The 26,753-nt window shown below is 43.3% G+C and overlaps 1 protein-coding gene across 1 annotated transcript in view; it reads right to left on the bottom strand.

The window, feature by feature from the left end:
* MEP1A (meprin A subunit alpha) overlaps positions 1-26,531 on the bottom strand; it is a 30,669-nt gene extending 4,138 nt beyond the window's left edge. The window contains exons 1-13 of the mRNA XM_084753310.1: positions 26,373-26,531; positions 26,262-26,286; positions 26,098-26,148; positions 23,267-23,307; positions 22,188-22,263; positions 15,180-15,297; positions 12,528-12,703; positions 9,159-9,380; positions 7,729-7,878; positions 6,290-6,505; positions 2,268-2,738; positions 993-1,166; positions 15-315 (exon numbers count right to left, since the gene is read on the bottom strand). Of these exons, the coding sequence (XP_084609436.1) occupies positions 15-315; positions 993-1,166; positions 2,268-2,738; positions 6,290-6,505; positions 7,729-7,878; positions 9,159-9,380; positions 12,528-12,703; positions 15,180-15,297; positions 22,188-22,263; positions 23,267-23,307; positions 26,098-26,148; positions 26,262-26,286; positions 26,373-26,516 (2,165 nt within the window). The 5' untranslated portion in view covers positions 26,517-26,531. The remainder of the gene's footprint in view (positions 1-14; positions 316-992; positions 1,167-2,267; positions 2,739-6,289; positions 6,506-7,728; positions 7,879-9,158; positions 9,381-12,527; positions 12,704-15,179; positions 15,298-22,187; positions 22,264-23,266; positions 23,308-26,097; positions 26,149-26,261; positions 26,287-26,372) is intronic.
* Positions 26,532-26,753: the final 222 nt, after the last annotated feature.

Genomic DNA, 26,753 nt, shown 5'->3' with positions numbered 1-26,753 from the left:
GCCTCAGAGCCTACCTGCAGCTGGCCATCCCCTTCACGTTTACACAGATGCCTTCATTCTGGCAAGGGTTTGGCTCACAGGGGTCCCTGAAGTACTGTGGCCAGTTGTGGTCTTCCATGGGGCCAGTATTCTCCACGGAGCGCTTATGTCTGCTGGGCTGTTCTTGGCCCAAGCTGCTTGACAGGGCTTCCTCCTGAGTGGCTTTTCCAGAGCCTTCCCCCAAGGCAGGAGGCTCCTGATCACGAAGAAGGAGGCCTTGGGAGATCACAGTTTTAGTTGTAATGGGAACTTCCGTCTGGCTCAGGTGGGTGATATCTTCAGGCATGGGGCCATGGCAGAGAGAAAATCCAAGATTAAAAACTGACTGGCTGTGATGGGTACCCATTTCTGAACTTTCTTTGCACTTCCTCTATCTTTCACAAATAACACATTACATAGAAAAATGGTCTTTCCCCATCATGCCAGCTCTTTTATTGGAAAATGAAACTGTCACACATTTCTTTACTGAGTTTGCAAAAAGAAGCATTTTCTAAGCAAGGATAGTTATATCGAGGGTCAACTAAAGTCAGCACACTGTCATATCTAATAAATTATCACAAAAGAAACCACTTCAAAAAGATGAAATTTTGGTCTCTCCCAGGGACAAGCAAAGATTTTAGTTTTTCCTACAAAGAAACAATTGGTGCTTGAAGAGTTAGATTCACTTGCTCCGAGTTACTGGTCACACAGTGGACAGATGTGTCAATGTATCACATGACACTCTCTGCATGACTATGTGTAACTTTCATTTGTCAATCAAACAACATATTTAAAATATCACTCAAATATATGAATCCTTGACCAAACAAGTAAGATGAGGCCATTATAACACAACCTTAAAGAAAAACTTATTTAAAAAAATATTTTTTTTCACTTTCCTGCTTTAAAATCAAGGTGAACCAAGAGACCATACAGAGCTTAGGATTATTGACCCAGGAAGTCTAGCCAAGTACCTTCAAAGTCCATGAAGATGATGAGGGTGTCGTCTTTCAGGAAACGCTTTCTCATCAGTAGCTGGTGGGAGATGGCCTGGCTCCAGCCGTAGTCAATGCTTCTATAAAAGCCAAATTCCTTATCATACTCTCCCACCTTGGATGGCATGTCCCAGATGACAGAGCCATTTATAGCTGCAGAGTGACAGGGGTACATGCAGTCTCATTAGCTCTCATACTGGACCCTCCAATTTATCTTTGATTAACATGATGGCTTTGTCAACACACACACACACACACACACACACACACACACACACACACACACATCAAGGTTGTAGGGGTTTTTCCCCTATTTATAGGAAGGTCATAATCAGAGCTGAGAGGTGCAAAGGCAGAGACCAGAAAACCAAGAAGCTCCTTGTTCGCCTTCTACTGAGTGACATCCTTAAGGCAGACATTTGCTGACCTTGTTTCAGCTTATGTCTCTCCCACTGTTGATGTATGTTTATCTCAGGGACACACTGATGCCAGTCAGTCTCAGACTTAACATGTCAACTCTACAGAACGTCTCAGGAAGCCTGGCTTTCTGACGGACAGTGTCTGCCTTCTCCACAGACTGAGCCCAGTTGAGTGGGAGCCACCCAAGTTCTTGGAGCCTGAAGTCTCCAGTGCTCAGTGTGATGCAGAACAAGCTCTTCATAGATGACTGATGGGAAATTTAGGGAAAAGAAGGGAATGATAGCATTGAAAAAAAGAGCATAGGATTGCAGAGATGGCTCAGTCAAAGACAAAATGGGGAAGCTGAATTTAACCCCCAAGACCCACATTAAAACAACAGCAAAAACCCAAAAGTAGTGGCACATGCTTGTAATCCCATCACTGGGACAGTGGGGGCAGGCAGACCCCTAGGGCTCTCTGCCCAGCCAGTCTAGTGTATTCAACTAGTTCAGACTGATAATAGTCTGTCAAAAAAACGTGAGATGGAAGACTGGAGAGCTAGGACTCGGCAGTTAAGAGCATACTGCTCTTGCAGAGGATCCAAGTTCAGTTCCCAGCACCCAAACTCTGTGTCCAGGGTATCTGAAGTAGATCGCTAGCTAGCTAGCACCTGGACTCAAATGTACACACACACACATACACACACACACACACACACACACACACACACACACACACAAACTCCACACTCACATCATTATGCCGTTGCTATGCACACGGGAAACCTAAGAGGAACGCTATTCTCTTTTACACCGCTGCTGGCCATCCCGGAGTTCCTATGCTCAAATCACCTACCTGAAGAGGTTTGGTTCTTGGAGGTAGTAAACATCAAGCTTAAGGACATCCTGTTCCTGGGATCAGGTTCCTGGTCCAGTATGGTCATTACGGCCTGTCTGTTTTCCACCGGCCATTCCAGAATCACATCATTATCCCCACTGCACAGGTGAAAAGCCAGCCCCAGGTAACCAGACTTACTGGTGGCTTTACCATTGGGGTACAAGGTCACCCCCAAGCCATAGCCCTCAGGACTATAGAACCTGGGGCTCAGGAGCTTGTTCCCTTTCGCTGTGTTCGCAAGGATCTGGGAGATATTCCGGATGGTCCAAACTGCTGCAGGGCAGGGGGTTTCCGTCAGAGTGATGTCATCAAGGTAAATACCACCACCTGAGTTACCAGGATCACCTCTGATGCCCTGGAACACATAGCGAAATTTCTTTTCCTCCTTGAGTGTCACGTGAGCAATTTTCCAGTTGTGGTCAGAATCTCCTGAGGACAAAGAAGGTTTGTGACAATTGATGTCAACAGTTGATGAGCCTGGCAGATCACTCTTGGCGGGGGTGGGGGGGTGGAGGGAGTGGGGGGGGGGTGGGCAGCTCCTAACAGAGGCGTTTTATTGTAAACACATTAAGCAACTTTGCCCACTATCCTGTTTAGTGAGGGGAAACTACTTTTTAAAAAGACATACTGTGTGACATGTTAGCATCTGCAGCGGTGGGCTTCACAAACATGCCATTGTGTTGTTCACTCTTATTCCCCCTCCCCCCACTGCCCCCACTCCCCCCTCTCCCTGTCCATGCTTTATTTTACAATTGATATTCAAATATTAGCCAGTTTTGCTTTTCACTATTTTTAAAGTTGTAGGTTTCATCCCAAGAGACCTCGCTGCTGCCACGGCATGCTATACCTTGTTGTTAAAACCGAAATGTCCAGGCACTCAGCTGAACCACATTACACAGACATTTTATGAGTCAAAAAAATCAAATAAGGGGTAAATTTCCTGTGGCTCAGCCTTTGACTTGTTGCCAAAATCTGTTTGTCTAGCCTTTTCCTTTTATACTTGGACATTGCGGTATAGAGGGGACCTGAGGAATCCCCCAGTTACCAGAAGCCAGCGACTCGTGTTCTGAGAGCAGACTACATCTATTTGCTCTTTTGCTGAGGCTGAACTGGAAGTAGGAAGTTTGAACGAAGAGCTGGAGGAAGAGAATGGGGGGCCACTCTAAAATATGGAGCCCTGAGTTGAACAGCGAGAGTAAGAAACCAGAGGGCAGAAGGGATAGGAGTAACGGTCAGAGAGTTAGTCTGAGGACAGGAGATACTGAGAGAGAGAGAGAGAGAGAGAGAGAGAGAGAGAGAGAGAGAGAGAGAGAGAGAGAGAGAGAGAGAGAGAGACTCAGAATGCCCAAAACCCAAGCAAAGAAAGTCTGGAATGAAGTTGAGAGGAGACCTTGAGGGTGTCCTCTTTCCTCTCCTGTGTCTTCTAGCCAGCGATAAGCTTTTCCCACAACAAAGGGCCTGAGCATCCCTCTTGTTCTCAGGTTCCTCTAAGGATGACCATGGAGACAGGCTCGGGCTGGAACTGGTCACAGTCTCTCGGACACACATGAGAAGGCAGAGAAGGTTCATGGACCATGCCCGTAACGTGGGAACCTAGGTAGCTGCCGTTTCCCGCACAAAGGACACGTGAGCTAGAAATACAATGGATGACCAAAAGGCTAAAATGGGAAAAATATAGATGTGAACTAAGTACACAGCAGGCTACAAATTATGGGAATCCTGAGAAGAGAATGAAAGTTCACTTCTTGCTGCTGAGTAACTGCTTTGATTTTTATTTATTTTCATTTCAAATACAAGTTGTAATAATGAAGTTGAAATGTGGGGCAGGGTGGTAGCAGAGAGACCCTAGAGACTGTGCCACATGAGCACAGACTTTTTTAAAATGAAATTTCTAAGTTTTTACCTAAGCGAGGAGCTTCCCTGCATCAGTAGGGTGATGGTGATACCTCAATTGTTTGAGCCAAACTTCATCCATGGTAGCTCAGAATTGTCTTCTGTTAGAGGTCCTGGCCTCACTATAAACATAAGGTGTGTATGTGCAGTGCATGTTCATACATTTTGCTATGAAGCTTATACATAAAAGTCGTATAAACCTATATCTTACATCTAGATAAGCGTATTTGTGGACACCTTTTTATGTTCACATCTGCGTTAAAATTGGCATTTTACCAAAGTTGGAAGCTACTTCAAGATGACTGTAGCTAACTTGTGTTTATACCCCCATTCTGCCAAGCTGCATTCAACTAACCTTTTAGAAAAGTGCAGGACAACTGTAGACTGGACTCGTTTCTTTTTTTTTTTTTTCACTTTTAATTTTTTGTATTGATTTTTTTAATTTATTCATATTACATCTCAATTGTTAGCCCTTCCCTTGTATCCTCTTACTCCTCCCTCCCTCCCGCTTTCCCCCTTCTCCCCTCCCCTATGTCTCGGATTGAGGGAGACCTCCTCCCCCATATATGCTCTTAGATTATCGAGTCTCTTCTTGGTAACTTGCTATCCTTCCTCTGAGTGCCGCCAGGCCTTCCCATCCAGGGGACATGGTCAGAAAAGGGGCACCAGAGTTCATGTGAGAGTCAGATCTCACTCTCCACTCAATGGTGAAAAATATCCTGTTCATCGGCTAGGTCTGGGTAAGGGTTCGAAGTTTACTGCCTATATTCTCCTTGGCTGGTGCCTTAGTTTGAGGAGGACCCCAGGACCCAGATCCACCTGTCATAAAGTTCTTCTTGTAGGTTTCTAGGACCCTCTGGGTCCTTCTATTTCCCCATTCTTCCATGCTACTCTCACCTAAAGTCTCAATAGGATGGAATGGACTCATTTCAAAGGGAAATTACAAAGATGGCCTGTGGGAGGTCAAATAAGTTTAAGGAAGCACATTCCTCTGTGGATGCTTTCATGCTCCCTGGGTACCATAGGGTCTGGAAAACCTCACTGGGTAAGGCTGCTAATGGACAAGCACTTTACAACACAGTTTTTAATTATAAAAGAAAGAAAGAAAGAAACAAAGAAACAAAGAAAGAAAGAAAAGGCATCTTGCTGACAGCCTTCCACCAGACCAGCTTTGACTAATTACACCCAGAAACAGCAAACAGCTCCCTCAAATGAAAAAAAAAAACGACCCAAAACTGCAGAGTTCTCTAGCTGCTGATGTTGGCGTGGGCAGAGGTAACTAGGATCTTCCCAAGGACATCTCAGGAATTTTCCTCCTCTCAAGAATGGCAGTCTGCTTAATATAGTTCAAACAGCGTTTGTGTTCTAGGACTCGTTCTATGAAATTATTTGTTGGGTGGGGGAAAATAGGAAAGCTCGTCTCTTGAATCCTGAAAGACTTGCTGCCACAAATATATGTATTACGGAGCTGAGTCTGATGACCTACAAATCCTACTGCCTACTTTAGCAGCCAAAGGTTTCCATTCTGACCCCTAGAAATACACAGGACAACACTCAGTGCATAAGGGCCACGGTGGAGTCAGTATATTCAATGGCTTATATTTCTGTCATTATTTAAAAGGCTAAAGCAGGCAGAACCCACTTGTGAGGTTTTTTATAAAGGAGACTTCAAGGTCACTCAGTATTTTAAATAATGCTGTAACTTGCTTTCCTGAAACAGAACCAAAATCAGTTATAGCCAGTTGCTTAGCATCCTTCCGCTTTTTTTTTTTTTAATCGCCACCTCTGAATCACCTGCCTTCCTGGATTTGTGTATTTATTTATGTGGCCTCTTCCAAAAAGTACCTTTGAGCATCGCCTAAACCCTTAACTTTGCAGTGCTTCGAGCATTCTTGTAAAACATGCCAGAGATTATGGTAGACTTTCAGAAGAGTCTCGGGGAGGTGAAGGAAGCTGAGAAGGAAGTAAAGGAATCAGAGGAAGGGCAGAAGGAGAAGGACGGAAAAGGTGACGGGAGAGGGAGGCAGGAGGAGGAGGAGGACCACTGCCCCAGGTCTTCACGAGCCAGTTCCCTGATGCTTTAGTACCTTGAAAGGTCTGTATCTTGGCCAACCTGCGCACGTTGCCCGTGTTGTCATCCCTTCTCACCCAGATGAGGAGTCTGTCTGCAAGGCTTCCTGTCATCCTATAAAAAAACTGCAAGCACTGCTGCTTTCTCTTGGGGTAGAGGATCCGAGACTCCAGAAGGGCTACCTCTCCCGTCACCCCCAAGCTGGTATTGAAATGCATGAAGTAGCCAGCACCTGTGGAGAGAGCAGCTCAACATCTCATGTCTGCCTTCCCACGACCTACACACAGGACCATCTACCCAAAGCGAAGTAGAAAACAGTAGCCCAGGGACCCAAAGCTATAGCGTGTCCAAGGAACAGAAAACACAGCCCGCTTATCTGTTAAGCTCCCCCCACCCCCTTCCCCCGGTGGGCACAGTTACTTGCTGGCTAACACCATCACTTTGCACATCTCTTTATTTTCTTTACTTGTCCTTATTTACTTTTGGAGAGAAGGTTCTATGTGCAGCCCAGACTCGTTTTGAACTCAGGATCTGCCTGTCTTAACCTCCGGATTGCTGAAGTTACACACGATCCCAACTTGTACATTTCCTTTGATGGCCTTTTCCCCAAGTTTGTGACATGTAACAGGCACATAGGCTTCAAACAAAGTTTGATGGGATTTGGTATTTGTGAGATGAATCCCGTTTTCCTTGTCTGCTTCCTAGTTTAAGTCAGAGATTCATTACAAAGAAAAGAGTTAATCTCCTTATTCTGTAAGGAATATTTCAGGTCTATGGTTTGGATTCCAACGTTTATATCAATAAGGGTTGAAACTTGTGTTTCTAAGCAAGCAGATTTGGTCTATTGTTAATGGTAACGAAATGATTTTTTCCCATTTCCTTTTTAGCCCTTTATAAGGCTACTGTAAATTATACATTATATATGTGTCTAGAATGGTATTTCCATTGGTATGTACTGCCCTGGCAACACTACCCTCCGTTATAAAGTCACATTATTAACCAGGTATGCTCTTAATAGTTTTGTCATAGTAAAGATATCTTTATTTTTATTTTAATTTAAAAAATATTTTAAATGCATTCCTTGGCAAATTCACTCATGTAAGCAATACATTTTGCTAGCATGCATCCTCTACTATCTTACACATACTCCTGTGGGATTTCTTTCCCAACACGTTCTCTTCCTATTTTCATGTCATTTGTTTTGTGACACCCAATGAGTCTAATTCTGCATGCAGGGATGAAGGGTAATTTCAATGTTTTCTTGCATCTCCACAGCCTAGATACTTTTTTACTGAGTTAATGATTAATATATGAGAATTATTCTTTGTCCTTGTTCAAATGTTCAGATTTAACAGCTAACACAATAACACTATGTTATTTTGTTATAACAATAACGGAATGTACCGGCAGCCATTCACCACGTCAGGGTGTTGCTGACTTTTGCCTATCACCAACCTTTGCACTGTCCCACCAAGGTGTGATCCACTTGTCCAGGCTGACTGCTGTCCTCATGAACCCAGTCAGCATCATCTCTGGTCCCCTGGATCATGCCACAGATGTTGGTCTTCTCAAAGGCACAGTGGTCCAACAGGGTATGCGTTGTGGCTGCATAGGATATTTTTGTCCCATGGTTAAAACGGAAGGTACCTCATTCCAAATAGCTAATGTTTTAAGCCACTGAAACACCACCGTTTAAACAAAACAAAATCATGAGCCTTGACTTTTCCTGACCTTTTCCTAAATGCAGCCCTACTGTCATCAGCCAGCTCTTAGAACCTAGGCACACTATGTGTGTCTTTCTGGGTCTGGGTTAAGTGGGTATTAGCTCAATATAGATGTCTTCTGAGAGGCTCCACCCAGCAGGGGATCTGGACAGATGCTGGGACTCACTGCTGGATTCCGGGTGAGAGAGTGGTATGGAAGAATGGGAAGATGGAAGGACCCAGGGGGTTCAGGGGTCCCACAAAGAGACCAACAAGGCCAGTGGATCTGGACCCAGGCAGGCCTGCACAAACTGCTGCACCAAGGGCAATGCATGCAGAGAACCTAGAGCCCCTGTTCAGATGTAGCCAGTGGACAGCTCATTCTCCACGGTTGTGGGGAGAGCAGGGACTGCCTCTGACATGAACTCTGGTGCCTCTGATTTGATCACTTCCCCTTGGTGAGGAGGCCTGGTGGGCACACAGAGAAAGGGGAATCAGGCTATCCAGATGAGACCTGATAGGCCATTGGTCATATGGTGGGGGAGGAGGGTCTCTTTCTGTCAGAGGTCTAGGGGAGGGGAATAGGGTGGAAGAGGGAAGGAGGGTGAGAATGGGAAGATATAAGCGAGGGGATAACAATCAGGATGTAATCTGAATAAATTAGAATAAATTTTTTAAAAAAAGAACATAGGCACAGACCCATGTAACTCACAGAACAAAAATAGAGACGTGCAACTATTCCTTGCTAAACAGGCCAACATGAACCCAAGACCAAGGCAGCGAGAGCACCAGGCTTCGAATTCACTGGGCCCCTGTGTACCTTTCAAGCACAATTGGAAAATGCCCCCATCTCAAAGCTTTAGAGCACTTTAAGAATAGCCCGAGGAAAAAGTTTTGCAGGGCACAGCACGTTTCTGAGCCCGCTGCCTAGCTTGATCTTTACACAATTACTCAGCCTTTGCAAGGAAGCCAGAGGGACTAGACAAGGACAGCTCCTTATATTTGCTCAATGTTGTTACCTTACAAACCACATGTGTGACATAAGCACCCTATGAGGCGTCTTTTCCTAAAGAGAGAATACTCAAGGTCATGTAGTCTATCTGCTATCCAGAGCATTCAAGAACACTAACAGAGGTCAAGGGCACGCCATTTTAGCCGGTCCGCAGGCACAAAGGTACTCACTGCAGTTGTACATTCGATTCAGTCTCTCTAAATCAATGGCACTGAAGTCCAGGCGCTGTCCAATGACGGCGTTAAACTTGGGAATCTTAGTCGTGATGGTACGGACACTTTTATTCTTGGCAAAGGAAAAGGGTTGGTAGTGCATCAAGGACTCGTAATCATAGGGGGTGTTGAGGTCTGTGAGGATGTTGTCATCATAAATGTCAAAGTTGTATTTATAGTCTGTTAGGGAGAGAACCCGCAGGTATTGCTCAGCCGTGTTATTCTCTCCAGCCTTTCCTCTTTGCCTAGATACTCAGACATCCCAAAATAGAAATATTGCATCTTCAGTTAATATATATGTATGTATCTTACAAGTAGTATATATAAACGAATATACATTGTTGATTATTAGTACTAATCCATTGCTGGCATAAGATATGTTTTATAAAATAGTATGTGTAAGATTGTTGGAACAACCATAAAATACACATGTTCTGTTAGTACACATACCTATACGTTATTATGAGTTACAAATATTTCATGAGGTTGTATAAGAGAGTGTATACATGTGTGTGTGGCTTTTAAAACAAAAGTAAAATAGAAAATCTAAGGCAAGAATTACAAAGAGAGGGGAGATTGCTTTAAATAAAGAAAATATTCAGGGTTACATTTAAGATAAATCTCCTAGTAACCAAGTATACCTGTCACCAGGCCCATCCGTCTTCCTACCTGGCCAGTTCATTATGTATTAAGGAAATGAAAGCCAAGGATCAAAGAGAAAGGTGAGCAGCTGGCAAGAGAGAATTGTGCTGATCAAACCTCGTGCTCCTTGGTCTAGGAAGAGCATATGTAAGGAGAAATAAGATAAGAAGAAAAATATTTTCCTGTCAAAGGTAATATATTGAAGTAAACATTAGTGAGGGGGAGATAAGGTGCATTGCAACATGAGTTGAACTCCAGAGCTGAATCAATGTCCTGAGATTGACCAATAATTCGCAGTTTCAGCAACCCAGGCAGGGAGAGCTGGGAGATGTTCAGTCTCCTTGGAGAGAGAAAGATTATACATACACAATGCATGAAACAATGGTCGTGGTTGTTTCCACTGTAAAAGCAGCTACACGTGTCATGGCACTATAGCTTGTCAACCTCTGCTCAGTCTCATAAATTGACTCTTTTTCCTCAGCAGAAAGAAGAAATGCAATCCTGATCCAGAGAACGGGGCGGGGGGGGGGGGGAGTGCGGGGAGGGGGACAGAAACTGCATCACAACCAGTGCAGTGGCTTCGGGTTAAATTCGGCTGTGTGTTGGCTGGAGATGACATAAAGTAAAAGGCTCACGCATACTGGTTTGGTTAATCTCGTTGGGATTTTGTCTCCAAGGAGACAGTAATCCAGTGATCGCAGGCAATTCAGATATGCAGAACTGTGTGTAGTGGAAATAGAGAAGGGAAGCAGATAAGTGCTGAGCAACTATGGTTTCACCAGCACTGAGAAAATCTGCACATTGCACCAGCCAGTGCAGGTCCACTCAGGTAACTGGACATGCCTTGTCAGGCATGGTGGCGTAGCACTCAGGGAGGCAGAGGCGGGTGGATCGCTGTAAGTTTGAGGCCAGCCTGGTCTACAAAGGGAGTCCAGGACAGCCAAGGCTACACAGAGAAACACTGTCTCGGAAAAAAACCAAAGCAAGCAAACAAGAAAACAAACAAAACACTGTCTTTAAAAGTCACCTAGTATTATTTTCCTCAAGACACAGAAATAGGACTTTTTTTTTTTTTTTTTTTTTTTTTTTTTTTTTTTTTGCTAAAGAAGTTTTCAGCAAAGCTAACTATATGTGTAAGGAGGTAATTTAGACCATAGACATATATAGGCAGAATCTAAGAGAGCCCTAAGGTTCAGAGTCAATTGATGTAATGCTTTAGCCTGAGTCCATTTTTCTTTTCCCCCACACACTCATTTATGGTACAAGCAGCTCTGAGGGCCAAACACACTAAGTCTTATCTGAAATTTCATCTCTGAAGAAATAGATGCCCAAACTACCTTCAGGGAAGCCCCGGCTTAGACCATTATCATCAGACCATGACGGGCTGGGAGGGACACAGGCTGAGAAACTGCACAAGGTCCTCCCTCCGGTAAGGACCACTGACCATTTTACCCCAAGTGAGCTTGAGCTATGCTGAGAGAAGTCTGTACTAGATTCAAATTTAATTTTGAAGCTTACCCAGTTCTCACAAGCACCTGAAAGTCAAATTACTATATTCACAATGTTGTGTATGAACCCATGCATGAAACTAGAATATAAATAAAATTACTGTGCCAGGAAATTATTTACTCAAGCAAGACTGAAGTCATTTCTACCATGGTAAAATTTCATTATTTGCTTTCGCTATGACTCGAAAGAATGCTGAACTAATTTCTACATTCAAAGCATGGATGCGTATATACACATATACATTCATATAGGCACACACTTATATACATATACATATATACACATGTACACACATATATAAATACACACACACACAAACACATATATATATATTCGGGCTTGCATACTTATACATTAAAGCACATACACATGTGTGCACATATAAAAACATACACATAGCATATGCATACATACATTCACACACATATGCACATTGCCTTAGTTAGGTTTCTACTGATGTGATAAAATGTTATGACCAAAAGCAACTTGATGGTCTATCATTCCAGGCATCAGGGAAGGGACCTGGAGGCAGGAACTGAAGCAGAAACCATGACAGAGGCATGACCGTACCCCAGAACTACCTGCCCAGGTGTGGCACTACTGGGCTTTCCCTGATAAATCATCACATCAAGAAAATGCCCTCTGGACTTGCCTACCGGCCAATTCTATCCAACATTTTCTCAATTAAAATTATTTTTTTCCCAACTGACCCTAACATGAGACACACACATACATACATGCATAAAATATGTATACTCACACATACAAATACACACATATACACATGAACACACATGTACATGCACACATACACAAAACCTTCTGGAGTGTGTTTTCTGGTTGTTATCATTAAGTCTCCTTAGGCTTCTGAGGCTGCCATGAAGAAAACAGCCCTAATGTCTTCTGAAATCCAATCCCCTTTACTCATCACAACAAGAAAATAGACTTGTAGAGTGCATTTTAACAATATTGCTACAAAGCATAGACTTTTGACCTCCAAGTGACCCCATAGTGGGTCACCCCATCCTCCCATTTAGGGACCAGTTCTGACCTTATCAGCACAGCCTTTGTTCCCACCAGAGAGGCTGAATCTTCTGTGCCCAGAGCCTGAGATGTTCTCAGAAAACCATAATGACAATAGCAGACTCTCCCCCACTATACTGGGTTCATACACACCTGGGATAATTTCATCCCACAAGATGTTCACATAATCATCCCGGTCAGGCCTTGACTGCTCATGGAAAAATCCCAGAGCATGCAGGATCTCATGTTCAATGGTGTCCTTATAGTCACAGCCCACGCCAACAGAAAGGTTCTGGCCCTCATGTTGATTACCAATCATGGACCAGCACCTTTAAAGAGGGAGGAGAGGAAGATGTTTTCATAGAGCCAGAATTAATATATTTATAAATTATGTATTTCAAATGGCTACAATTTATAAGATTCCAAGACAAAAAGGAGAAAGTTAGGTCTGATTTTTTTTTAATTGTAGGAGAATGAGGTCCTGAGTTCAAATTCCCCAGTGTAGATTTAAAAGCCAACAGTTGGGGAGAGCCACCTGTAGCCCCAGATCGTGGAAGGCAGAGATGGGATCCTAGAGCAGCCTGGCTAGCCAGACTCGAGAGTGTCCAGGTACTGAATGGGGCTACAGGCTCATTCAAAAATATTCTCTTCTGTCTGCTTGGAAATATTTCATACAATATTATCAGTTCTAGTAAGTTTACTTCACATCATGGCATCAAAACTTATTTCTCTCTACCAGCAACACGTTTGTTCCTAAGAACCAGCTCATTACCCTAAGTATACATGTAGGAAGTATGACACGTACATTGCTTGGATCAATTCAAGACAAAAGAGTTAAAGGCCTGGTGGCGCACGCCTTTAATCCCAGCACTCGGGAGGCAGAGGCAGGCAGATCACTGTGAGTTCAAGACCAGCCAGGTCTACAAAGTGAGTTTAGAACAGGGAAAGGCTACACAGAGAAATCCTGTCTCAAAATAAACAAACAAACAGAAATTAAAGCATTTCCACGTATCGATGGCTCAATGACAAGAAAAGAGTCAAGTGTGGCATGTTCTCAGCAAGAAACCTCTATGTCCTCTTCTGCCTGCTTAGAGTGGCAATCTCTCTTAAAAGCCATCCTTTCCTGATCACAACAAAGCATCAAGGAGAGAAAAATGGTATTCTTCTTCCCCTTTATCAAGCTGCGGGGCATGCAAAGAATAACACTATTGCTTTTAGATGAAAACACTCTCTTTCAGTGATGGCTCTGGCTGATTTGAATTCTGTCTTTAGGGAATTCCCAAATCCCCTATAAGGAGCTGAGGTAAATTTCATGATTGTGAAGTGAATCCATAACAAAGTAAGTTAGTGAATGCAGAACTTCACAACTTTGGGTGTGGTCTCATCACATAGGGAAGACTGCCTACCTCATATTGAAGGCTCTTTAGGCAAAGGGAGCCCAAAACTTCCATAAGAGACTAGCAGCCTCAGGAAGTTCTCAAAGATCTTCTAAAGTCCTCCCTGATGGGATGCCTCCTGCCTTCCGCTGGCAGTTGATTGTGAAATGTACCACTTAGGCCCCCATGCTTGTCCCTTGTTGTTTTGAACCGTTAGGAGGTAGAGTCTTACTGGAGAAGTGCTTTGCATGGGACCTGCCTTGAGGTTTTATAGCCCCATTTCCTGCTGCTTTCCACTTCCTGACTGTGGTATAGCTCTGAGGGTACAGGCTTCCCCAGTGGAGGTGTTGCAGCTCTGAGGAAAAAGGCATCCCTGGAAGTCAGAAGGCAAGGAATACCACAAAGTCACATTGCACAGCAAACCTCACACAAGAGATGTGTTGGGAAAGACACAGAGGGTGGCTGCCCCTGCTTGGGGGAAGAAGCCACAGAGAGCTGAGCTGGAGGCTTATATAGGGTTTCTTGGGGGCGGAGTTTTCCGGGGTTGAGATTGGTGAGATTTCAAGCGAAGCCCAGGGATGGGTGGGATTTAATGCTCAGGAATTGGCAGTTGGTGGGATTTCATGCTCAGAGATTGGTGGGTTTTTAATGCTTGAGGATTGGGGGGTTTTAAGCTCAGGGATTGGAGGATTTTGATAGGTTTTCAAACCCAAAAGTGGACTTAGACTTTCTCCCTACACTAAGGATGCAATACCCTACACTAAGCCACCTTACCCCTCCTGTCACCATACCGTCCTCACCACTATAAAATATATTCCTTCCCACAAGAAGAAGCAAGAATAATTCCTTCATCCTTTAAATTGCAAAAGAGTCACTGGTCCATTGCCTAACTCCCTTCTGAAGGGCTCTCAGCAAGAAGAAACTCAAAACTTTTCTCAGAAACGAGTAGACTAAAGAACCTTAAAAGACTCCATAAGTTTAACGTGGAATGCCCCTTATCCTCTTTGCCCACAAATTATTTTTTTTTCTTTTCTCATAAATTCAATTCTTCTGTTAGCAAACCTAGGATTTCCCACAGATGACCTCCTCTTGGCTCTACACTGTGAAATCTGGACCAATAGGAAGGGCTTTGCTGGCAGTTTTCAGTGCTGCCAGGCATGGCAAGTTGCTTGGCAACAGTCACATTGTCTTTCCCATCTATCTTCCTAAATTGTTAGCATCCTGTACCTCCTGAATGCTGATTCAGATGCTGCGTATCCAAAAAAGAACAGTGAGGCTGCAGAGATGGCTCAGAAGAGAGGTGAAAGATTTGCTTTTGCTTTTTTTTTTCCCTTATAGTTTCCTTTAGCGTAGCTTTCAAAATAGATGTGTGGCACTTTAGAAATGGAAGGAAACAGGCTTTCTGTGTTTTATAATATTTCATACTAACCCAGAAAGGTTCTGGAAGATGATGTATGAGCTCTCCCCTTCATAGGGCTTGAAATCCACACAAGACTTGAGGCGGAATATCTCAAAGGTATTGAGGATGGCTCCTTTGGCATTCAGATCTGCAAAACATTGACAGGCATTACTTAGACTTTGGGTCTAAGCTTATAGTATACAGAAGGCTATACCACTGATATGAAATACACAGAGATTATACATAGATTTTTTTCCTTTGGGCAATAACTCAATTTCTTGGAAACTAAAATTGAAGTCAGTCATAGATGTGGTGCTGGCTCATAATTAGGATGACCAGTGTGACTGCAGGGTAGTAGCTCATTTGTCTCTCCAGAACAATGTCCACTTTCTTCTTCTTCTTCTTCTTCTTCTTCTTCTTCTTCTTCTTCTTCTTCTTCTTCTTCTTCTTCTTCATTTCTTTCATTCAGCGCTTTGCCTGAGAAGAGTCACATGGCAGAAAAAAAAACCCCACAGAAATGGCTCTTGCATGTAGGGTAAACTACCTTGTAGAGAAGATACAAAAACAATGGTTCTTTCCCCAGAGTAATATAATACCCTCCTAGGCCGGGGCTGCAGTTCCACTGGCAGAGTGCTTGCCTAGCATGTGTGAGGCCTTGAGTTCATCCTCAGCACCATATATGACAGGCATGCTACTGTATGCCTATGACCTTAGCACTTGGGAGGTACAGGCACAAGGATCAGAGTTTAAGGCCAACCCGGGTTCAGTAAGGCCCATTATTTTTTTTTTAAATCCCATTAGATGGAGGAAAGCACAGTTTAGAGATGTGTGAAAGTTCTCAGAGCAAACAAAGCACATGGGATGTTGCATTGCTTCCTCTGCGAGAGCAATAGTAGTAGGCAAGGCCAATAAGCCAGCGTCATATACAATACATTTCTACCTATGACCAGGATGGATAGAAAAGGAGAGATGCCACAGAGAACTGAGCTCACAATTTACTTTATGTGTCTTCTTTCCCCATACATTAACTCGCAGGATGTTGAGAGCTCAGTTAAAGATGAATCTATGTCATAGGAAAAATAATTATAAGCTTGGAAGGTTGCCAAGTGATCACATCATGGTTTCCACTTATTAAAGTACCATGTTGGAGCGTTCACAGTGTGTACATCATAAAGTCAGAGCAACAGTCATAAAGGAAATGGTCCTTAGCTGGGCAGGGTGCCTCATATGTACTCCTTTAGTGGGTGTGAGAATTCACTTAAGGTCAAGGGCAACCTCAGCTACAGAGTAAGACTCTGTGAGAGAGAGAGAGAGGGGGGGGGGGAATATCTTTACTGAAAATAGTTGATTGCAAAATTCATGGGATTATTTCTGGACACTGTATTATTTTCCATTGCACCAAAAGCATGCATTGGAAAAAAGACAGCTTTTTATACATGATGCTAGGGAACATGGATATCCACATTGCTACCAGAAGACAGCCTAGGGGAAGCAATTCAACACATCTGTGCAGACAATACTATATTTGGCTGAGACCCCCAAAGCAAGGTCACCAAATGCAAAATATGTATGTATGTATGTATGTATGTATGTATGTATGTATGTATGTATGAATGAATGTGTGATGGTATATCAAACTAAGAATCTTCACACAACCAAGGAATAAAGTGAATAGAGTGAGGAATTAATCTAAAAACTGTTGAACTATTCATCTAACGCAGCATTAATATCTAGAATAAAAATGTAAAGAATAATGTTGGACTGAATGCATTTTGCATTATGATGTGGCTACAAGTCTACAAGGGCCAGGAGGTGGAAGGGGTGGTTTGAGTAAGAGTGTCCCCCCCCCCTTGGCACATGTGTGCAAATGCTTGGTTTCCAGTTAGTGGAACAGTTTGGGAAGGATCAGGAGGAGTAGCCTTGTTGGAAGAGCTGTGTCACTGGATTGGGGCCAGAGAGGGACTTTGAGGATTCCAAAGCCCATATCAGGCCCAGTGTCTCTTTTTCTGCCTCCTGCCTGTAGATCAGGATGCAGGCGTTTTTGCTACTGAGGCAGAGTCAGGCCCATTTACCATCACACAATGTAAGGGGATGGATATGCTAACTAGATTGATTTGACCAGCACACACTATCCTAGTTTGCTTTTTCTGTTAGCATCAAGCTGACTCGAGGACTTCTAGTGGCTACGATGAAAGTCAATCTCTTTCTCTCTCTGCTCTTGAGCAAGTTGTGAAAAGAGAAATTAAAACTCTGTTGGAGTTGTTAAAAAAAATACTATCGCACTGTTACTGAGAAGAAAAAAAAGAAATAGAGCCATTCTGCATGACCCTCCCCTCACTGGAAGAGCCACACTGATTTCCACGAGGATGTGCCCACAGGGGTAGGGTAGGTTAGCTTCTTCAGTACAAAGGGGACTTTCTATAAGCCTTGTTGTGGCCTTTGTTCCCAGAAGAAGGTCTGACATAGTAAGTTAAACATCATCTTGCCTTGTTCTGTCAACCGCTAGCTTTCCTTAACCCCAGATGAAATTATATGAGAAGAGCTAACTTCGGATGCTCGGTGACTGTGTCTCAAAGGCCCTGGACCAAGGAGTTCACTGTGCTCAGCTGGGGAATCTTTTTAGAGGGTCTCTGAAGCTAGAAGTAGTGGGGGAGTTTGATTCTAGCAAATTCTTCCACAGATAACAGTTACGAGCTGAAAAACTCGAGGTAAAAAAAAAATTTACTAGAGCAGAAAGTACAGAGAAGGAACTAGAAGAACATGGGAGTGATGTTGCCCCACGGTCCTTTCAGTGTGAGAAAGGATGGCTGCGTAAATCTGCTATGTAGGTGTCTCCCAGGGATGACTCGTGGATTGAGTTTGAGTCTGGGTGGATGAAAATTCGAAGAGGAATCAGAAGAAAATCAAGGAAAGGAAAGAGTCATAGTTGAGGGTTGTGGGGGTGGGGCAGTGCAGGAAGAAGAGGAGAGGCAGCCACAATGTCTACAAATAAGCTATGTCACAATCCTCATCAAGTGAGCAAGCTTTACATAGATGCTGGAAGCTCCAAGTAACTTAGTGAGAAGGAGCCAATGGTGTGTCGAATGGTGACCAAACTGAGACATACCTCAACTGCCGCCCACCATTATAGAAAGAATCAGGACTGAGCTGGTTAGGTTTTTGTCAACTTGATGCAAACTAAAGTCACCTGGAAGAAGATACATCACTTGAGGAACTGCCTCTATGAGACTGGCCTATGGGCAAGTCTGTGGGAGAATTTTCTTGAGTCCTTACTGACTTGGAAGTGCCCAGACCACCGTGGACAGTGACATCCCTTGGCAAGGGGGCCTCCATTGTGTATAAAAGCAAAGTGAGTAAGCCCTGAGAGTGAACCAGTGAGCAGCACTTCCCCATGGTCTCTGTTGCACTTCTGCCTCCAATTTACCCAGAGATGGACTGTGACCTGAGGGTTGTAAGAGGAAATCAGAGCTTTCACCCTCCAGTTTGTTTGTTTGTTTGTTTTAATAGCAACAGAGGAAAAGCAATCACAAGAAGTCTGAGCCATATGAAATTGGAGGGCCTGGGAAAATCCATGGGCATTCCACTAAAACCCCAGAGAGACCCCAGAGGATTAAGGGTCAAGACTATTCCTAGCATTCTTGTATCTGCTTGGAAATAAGGCCAAAACTAAAGCCAAGCCTCCAAAATGCCAGCCAAGGTCTTGGTACAGTAATTCAAACATTAACAGCATTATGAGGAACACAGCAGCTCATAGCATCTCTCTGCAGGACTCCTCAGCACTCCAATACAGAGTCTAAAATCATCAGTGTGTAACAAACCATGATCTACGTGGAGCAGGAGGACTCAAATGTTAAGCGTTAACAAAGAGTTTAAAGTATGGTTGTATATTTGTTCAAGGATTTAAAGAAAAAAGAGCAACCAACAGAGACTCATCAGAGAAGTAAAATGTATACGAATGAATCAAATGAAAATTCAGTTGGGATTTGTGGCAGTTACTCTTCATCAAGCTGTCTGAATCACAATGGAAACAAGGCTCCGGGTGGGTGGATGAAGGTATTTCAAGTGAGCTTAACTACAGTGGGAAGACTCGCTCTGAACACAGGTGGGACCACTCAACGCGCTGGGGTCCTGGGCTGAATAAAACAGAGAAAGTGAATCACCAGCATTCATTTCTCTCTGTTTCCTGATTGTGTGTGCAATGGGACCAGCTGCCTCATGCTGCTGCCACCATGTCTTCCCCATCATGCCTCACCAACCATCATGCCTTCCCCTCTGTGATGGACTTTTCAAACTGTACAGTATTGATTGACATTGTTTGTAGGTGCTTCGGGAGTAGGGGAGAGGAGGGAGAGAGAGAGAGAGAGAGAGAGAGAGAGAGAGAGAGAGAGAGAGAGAGAGAGAGAGAGAGAGAGAGAAGCTCACTAAAATGCTAAGTTCATTTTCCAAAGGAGCAGAGGTAGTCAGCCTTCTTGGAAAAGAAATGACACACCCCACCCCCCCCCCCCCCCCGCTAGCTCACTCCAGTTACTTTACTCAAACATTATTCAAGGTTGAAAAGGTTGCAACTACCAAAGTTCTTTTGCCCTTTGCTGCCCATGAGAGCAGACAACCCCCACAAATCTCAGCCCCTTTTGAATGTGGCTAGCCATAAGCAAAAGTAAGAACTCCAAGTTGGCTAGGAGTATCTAAGAGGACCAAGGTCTGTGCAGCTGCAAGCTCCCATGTAGCACCAAGTGTAGACTCTCCAGAAAGACAGAATTTCTTCAAGGCTCAAACAGTTTCAAAATAATTCCTCAGCCTCCTACTAATTAACCCAAGCATGGCAAAGGCTTCACTGAAGCATTTCACCCAAAGCCAGACACAAAGGTTTTAGTATACAGTTTCCCTAAAGTGTTTATGTCTCTAAAGGCCTTGCTTTACATGTCACTACAGTGCAGTTACTTCCCTCTTCAGTTAACTTGTCTTATGATATCTGGTCAAAACAAAAAGCAAAGTAACTAAATACAGAATTATAATCAAAATGGAAAATTAACTGAATGACTTTAAGAGAAAACTATAGGTGGTCAGAGAGTCACAGAGACAATATTATTAAGCAATGAACAGAGCCTCAGTAACTACTGAGACAATACCAATAAGCCCAATGTATTTGCAGTTAGCTTCTGAAGTATGGGAGAGGCAAGAAGGCTATTTGAGAAGAAAGGATGGCCTAAGATTTCTCACATGTGGTTGTTTTAACATTATCTTACAAGTCCTAGAAGCTTGAACTTGATCTTGATCTTGAACTTCAGACTCTCATGCCTTCACCCACCAAGTGTTGGATTTGTGAGTGTCACCCACCGTGTTGCTGTATGGGGCTCTGAGGGTGAAGTCTAGAGCCCCAGGAAGGCTAGGCAACTACTTTGCCAGCTAAGCTCAGAAGAGTCTTACACATGCTAAGAAACTCTCTCTTAACTTTGCTGAGATATTGTAAAGTCCAGAAAAAAAAATATCAGGGAAAGAAAGGCACAATACTTGGCACATGAGGGGCCATGCAGATGAGAGAACCAAGAAGAAAAAATGGGAACTGGAAAAAAGCCCCTGGCAAGGTGGTCCCTTAAATTGTGCTCCAGGAAATGTGAGCACTCTGTGAATTTACAAGCATGCTGGCAAAACATGGGGAGGGTATGCCTTAGTTTCCCAACCAACAGCTGAAAATGACAGTGGTTTTCACCTGCTTGTTTGCTGGAAAAAGTCTTAGGAGCAACACCGATAACACTGACAGGAGAATACCGAGACATGAGCTATGTATGTTGAGAGTGGGGGAGGGCCCAGATGTGGAGCCAGATGATGCAGCCTTGTCCTGTTCCCCTCTCATCTTTGCTATCACAAGGAATAGGTTTCTCAGACAAGGAGTCATTTGCGAGTTATTAGCCAGTTAGGTAAGGATCAGCCAGCACTCGCTCATGGCATTCCTTTTCTGACAATTAATATTTCTCTCTGTGACTAAAATGCAATGTATACAGATCTTTATCCTAAGAGAAGGGAGAATCAAAGTTATTAAAGTTGAGAAAACAGAGCTCGAACATGAGTAATACATGCTTTTCTATTTCTCCAAATCATTTTCCTCAGGCAACAAAAAGAAAAAAAAATCTACACGCTAGAAATGGCATCCTCATCTCATACTCGCCTCAGCCTTTGTTAACACTTAAGTACGAAATTTTACCATTATGGTGTCAAATTTTCTCTCATGATTTTGTTCTTTATGTTGTTCCTGATTTGATTAACATTACAATGTGTTCGGGAAGTTCTGACCATGTCTATGCACACATGCATGGATGTGTGTACATGTGTATTGAGGTGGGTATACGTGTGCAAGTTTGTGGGGGTGGGTCAGAAGTCAATTTTGGGTGTGGTTCCTCAGGCACAATTCACTTTATTTTGAGGCAGAGTATCTCATTGTCCTGGAGTTTACCAAGAGGGTTTGGCTGGCTGGCCCAGGGCCCCAAGGACCCACCTGTCTCTACTTTCGAAGCACTGGGATTATAAACAAATCACCAACCATTTTTATGTGGATAGTGGGGACTGAACTCATGTCCACATGCTTGCAAAGCAGGCATGTTACTGACTGAGTCATCTGCCCAAACCTTGACTTATTCTGTGACTCTCACAGAGACTGGATTTTAAAAAGTCATAACTTTCTTCCCATGAGATAAAGAATCTACAGGGCTGTTTATATATTGGTCTGAAACTGATGAACAGGAGAGAACAGAGAGAAAAAGTTGACGGATTTCTAGTTAAGAACAACTTTTAAGCCAGACACAGTGGTGCACACCTGTAATCCCAGCACTCAGGGAGACAGAGGCAGGCAGATCTCTATGAGTTCGAGGCCAGCTTGGTCTACAAAGCAAATCTAGGACAGCCAAGGCTACACAGAGAAACCCTGTCTCAAAACACACACACACACACACACACACACACACACACACACACACACACACACACACACACACACACGCAGCCAAAAAACCAAAAGCAAACAAACAAAACAGTTTCCATTACCCAGGTTGTCAGCCAGAATATACGGAATCGGGAGCTTCCACCTGCTTGTTGGGTCTCTCAGGGCATTTCTTGTTCTCTGTGAAAAGCAAAAGCAAACAGATTGTCCGATTCCATATATTTCCCCACCAGCTTTATTTATATTTACAGCCTGACGTACTTTATTATATTTCCAGCCATACATACTCTGCTGTGTGTATGTGCCACATTCCCCAGGTGTAAAAAAAATAAGCGCTGTATGTTCTCTCACACAGCTCGGCTCTAGTTTCTAGCTCTTAATACTTACGTCGTGGTATGTAGGTGCAAGAGAAGATGAAAAAGGGTCAGGACTCCCGAGAGGGACTCATGAGAATACAATGCGGAGCCTTAAAAGGAGAAGGATGGGTGGGGTAATAGAACACCACTGATTTGAAGTGGAAAGGAGAAGCCAAAGGGTTGACCAGCTTAAACATGCGTTGGGGGCGGGGCAATGAGAGCAGGGAGGACCAATCCAAACTAAGTATATATGAAAAACACCATCAGGGAACCAGCTGCTTTGCAGATTAAATGATAATACCAAGATGGAGAGGAAAAAGAAAACCTGAAAAGTTAAAAACAAAACAAAACAAAAACAAAGACGACTGAGAAGCCAAGTGTCCAAGATTACCTCGATAGCCCTCACTGGACTTACACCACAAGGAACCCAACCAACTTAGGGAGTTTACCTCATTGTAAAAACAATGGGAAATCCTTATAGATAATTTCTGGGGACTTAGAGGCATGAATAAGAACCAAATGAAGGGGCTGGGTAACTGCTAACTCTAGCACAGCACCTACAAACACACTGGAGCACGTCTTTGCTATTCTTTGCTCACTGGGAAAAACTGGATAAGTGAACTATTTAATAATTGTATACTTTTCTGTGCTTTTTGATGTCTTTTCATTACTATCGACTATAGGGCTGCTCTTATTGATACAGGAAGTACACGAGACTTTGGTTCCTCTCCACAATATTCAATATGGAGCTATCCCAGAGCACAGGTTGATCCTCCAGAGGGGTCACAATTCCCAAGGCACAGTAGTATGTCGTTAGTAGCACTCACTGGCAGAAGGATGTCCCCTTGAAAGAGATTCAGGCCTGCAGCTGGGTGGGTTTAAAAACAAAAGGATATTTGAAGTGAACTTAAATTTTTTTAAAAAGCATGTTACAATACAATTAATCTCTGCTGTGATATATCTTTCATCTCATGTAGTCATCTATCTCTTATTAAAATTGCAAGTTTTCCCCTCTGAGTAAATGTGACCAGCCAGTAACTGTTACATCTTGCTATGTTCTCTTTTCAATTTTAGAATAAAAAAAAACCTTCTTCAAGAACCTTAGCACTAGCCTGGAGGGATGGCTCCATGGTTAAGGACGCTGGTTGTTCTTGCACCTGGGTTCAGTTTCCAGCACCTACACTGGCAGCTCAAAACCATCTGTAACACCAGTTTCAGGGGGGTTCTAATACTCTTTTCTGGCTTTTGTGGGTACCAGGCATGCATGTGGCACACAGACATACACGCAGTCAAAGCATCCATACATATAAAATAATAATATATTTCAAATAGCTTTATAACTAAGATGAACTAGAAGGGATTGTGTCGGTCACAAACTCTACACCATTCCTTCTTTAAAGGAGAATGTGGAGGCCAGGGAGAAGTCATGGAGAGTAGGAGGCCATTATCCAAGCGAGCATTATGCTGGCTGGTGTCCCATCCTAGCCCTTCATTTTCCCTCTCCTTCACCTAGATAATTGCATTGAGTAGACGTCCTCCCAGGAGGATGAAGGCAGCCTCCAACCTAAGGCAGGCACACTGTCCTTGCAATGATGAGTACCTGGGGACCACATGTAGAGCCACTTAAGGCTATGTTTGTCTCCAAGGCCCTGCTGTTCAGCTGCTCAGCAGGATAGACTCACACACACTGCTTAGCTTGCTTGACCATGACCTCAAAGAACATCTAAAACTGAGATTATAAAGGGGAAAGATCACAGGAAAACTTTTCAAACATTCAAAGAATGTCACTTACCTTTAAAAATAATATGAGTTAATTAATTTTTAACTTTAACATAATTGAAAATGCACAACCTAGGCTTGCCTGGGTTCAAGTTTTGGACCTAAATTATTACCATGTCGTTTCCTTAACTTTATGACTAACCATGACATTCCACAATGTAACAGATTTGTGAGAATTAAATGATAATACCTATAAAAATGCTTTAAAATGTACTCCAAACAGAAATACATAATAATCATTCAGGCAGGGTAGTGCACCCCTCTAATCCCAGCATTCAGGAGACAGAGGCAGGCAGATCTCTGATTTCCAGGCCAGCCTGGTCTACAAGGCAAGTAGACCTACATCCAGGCCTACACAGAGAAACCCTGTCCCAAAACAACAACAAAAATATCATCATCATCATCATCATCATCATCATCAATATTGAATAGTCACTAAAGATTAACACTGATCACACTATATCATGCTCTCTCCCTCAAGTAACTGGAGTCCCAGCATTTTCTTCAATCTTTTGCTTTATAAAAATGGCTTTATATAGTTCAGGTGGATTGTGACCTCTCCATGTAGCCAAGGATGGCCTCAAACTCAGATTTTCCTGCCTCCACCTCCCCAGGGCTGGGGTTACAGATATTGGCCATCCTACCCTTTACAGGAGTTACTTCTGAATTCTGTCATCTTCAGACAGCACTAAGCTACCGTGGTTTAGGTCTAAAGACCTGGAGGGGGCTCACTGCTGCAACCTGCAATTCTGAGTGAGTCTCTAACCGTGGGAAGTTTCCATGCAAAAGGAAAACATCATTTACCCCATTACAAAATGAGCATGACCCTAGACATGGATGTCTTTGCAAACGCTAAGTAAGGTGTTTGTGATCAGGCGTCCCTCCACTGGCACCAGTCCTAGCCAAAGAAATCACCACACAAAGGCTTCTCTGAAATCCCGGAAGCAGAACACAGAGACAAAAAGGCCACACAACGGAAGTCCATTCACACACTTCCTTATGTTTTAACTTGTTACCAGTACATTCAATGGGCCATGCTAGGCTTGGGATCTTTCTCCTACTAAATAGAACTACCTCTTAATTCTTTATGTATTTTGTTGTTGTTGTTGTCGTCGTTGTTTGTTTGCTTGACTGCTTGTTTTTAGCAAACAGAACAATTACTCATTCTCCCCCCCTTATTTCAAACTAGAAATTATAGAAAATAATATTATTAAATCTTCATAACCAGAAAACTTGTTTCATAATCTTAGATCCAGTGAGGGCTTGTTAGGTTGCTCAGAAAAAGCAAACCTGCGGCCTGGGGGCAGGGGTGGTGGTGGTGGTGGTGATGTGATGGTTCAGATGGTAAAATAATTGCTGAGCAAGCATTAGGATCTGACTTTGGGCCTCAGAACCCAAGTTTAAAACCCAGGAGTAATTTGACCCCAAAGGCAAAGAGACTGAAGCGTGTAGGTCCCTGGGTTTCACTGGCCAGTCAGCCTCTCCTGCTTGGCAAGACAAGACACGGGCTAATGAGAGACCCTGTCTCAAAACGAGGTGGTTAGTTCTGAAGAATCATGACTGAGACTGACCTCTGGCCTCCCCACACATACATGCACCTACACCGACGTGGGCTTACGTACAATCTACTCTATCTTTCTTTCTCCCAGGCACTATCATTTTCTAGAAACGTCTAATGCCGGTAAGCACCAATAAACTTGCCCATCTGCTGTCCTGATACTCTGGAGGTAGAGGCAGAAAGGTGGATGCTAGCTTAAGTCCACCCTGGCTTGACTTTAGCAATGTCCAAGCCACCCAGGGCTACTCAGAGAGACTTCGTCTCAAATTAGCTAACCATGCAGTTGCTTAAAATAATAAACAAGTGATTTCAAGGCCTCACCTAAGTTGATTTCTGAAATGTCCTTCTGTTCGCCAATATCTATATCATGGTCTGTCAAAAAAAAAAAAAAAAAAAAAAAAGAGGGACAAAATGTTGTTGAAGAAAACTTGTTGAATTTTGTTGAAAACAGAAAAACAAAAAACTGGGTATGAAATGCTTCTTACCGTGTCCATTCAGAAGATGCTTGATCTGGAAGGGAATAAATGAACACAAAGTCGGTAACCTAAGCTAACGCTGATGCCTTTAAGTGTCCGTGGGAGTAGATGTCTACTTACCGACACAGCTGCTATGTGGACAGAAAACAAGATCAGGGAGAGAACCCAAGCAAGTCTCCTCGTCCAAAGCATTGCTGCAAATGAGCTGCGTTTAGCGAAGCCTCCTTGCCATAAAAACCTATTGGACCTTGCTCTAACTGGCATGGTGGAAACTTTGACCCTTGTGTGGCCACTGCATTGCTTAGTAAAAATAGTCTCTGAGAATGAATGACACTTTCAAGGGTGTGTACAAAGAAGTCTCCCGGTGACTGGGAGAAAAATTAATAGTGAAATGAACTAAAGTTTGATGGAATTGTTACAAATTACAGCTATAACAGGACATAAATGACTGGCTCCCATCCTGCCTGTTTTCTCTCTATATTTCTTTCTCCATAATCTCTC

Source organism: Acomys minous (genome assembly GCF_964271855.1).
Source record: "Acomys minous genome assembly, chromosome: 13".
In the NCBI taxonomy this organism is placed as follows: Eukaryota; Metazoa; Chordata; class Mammalia; order Rodentia; family Muridae; genus Acomys; species Acomys minous.
The sequence above is the reverse complement of the archived record's forward strand: the minus strand, read 5'-3'. Positions and strand labels throughout refer to the sequence as shown.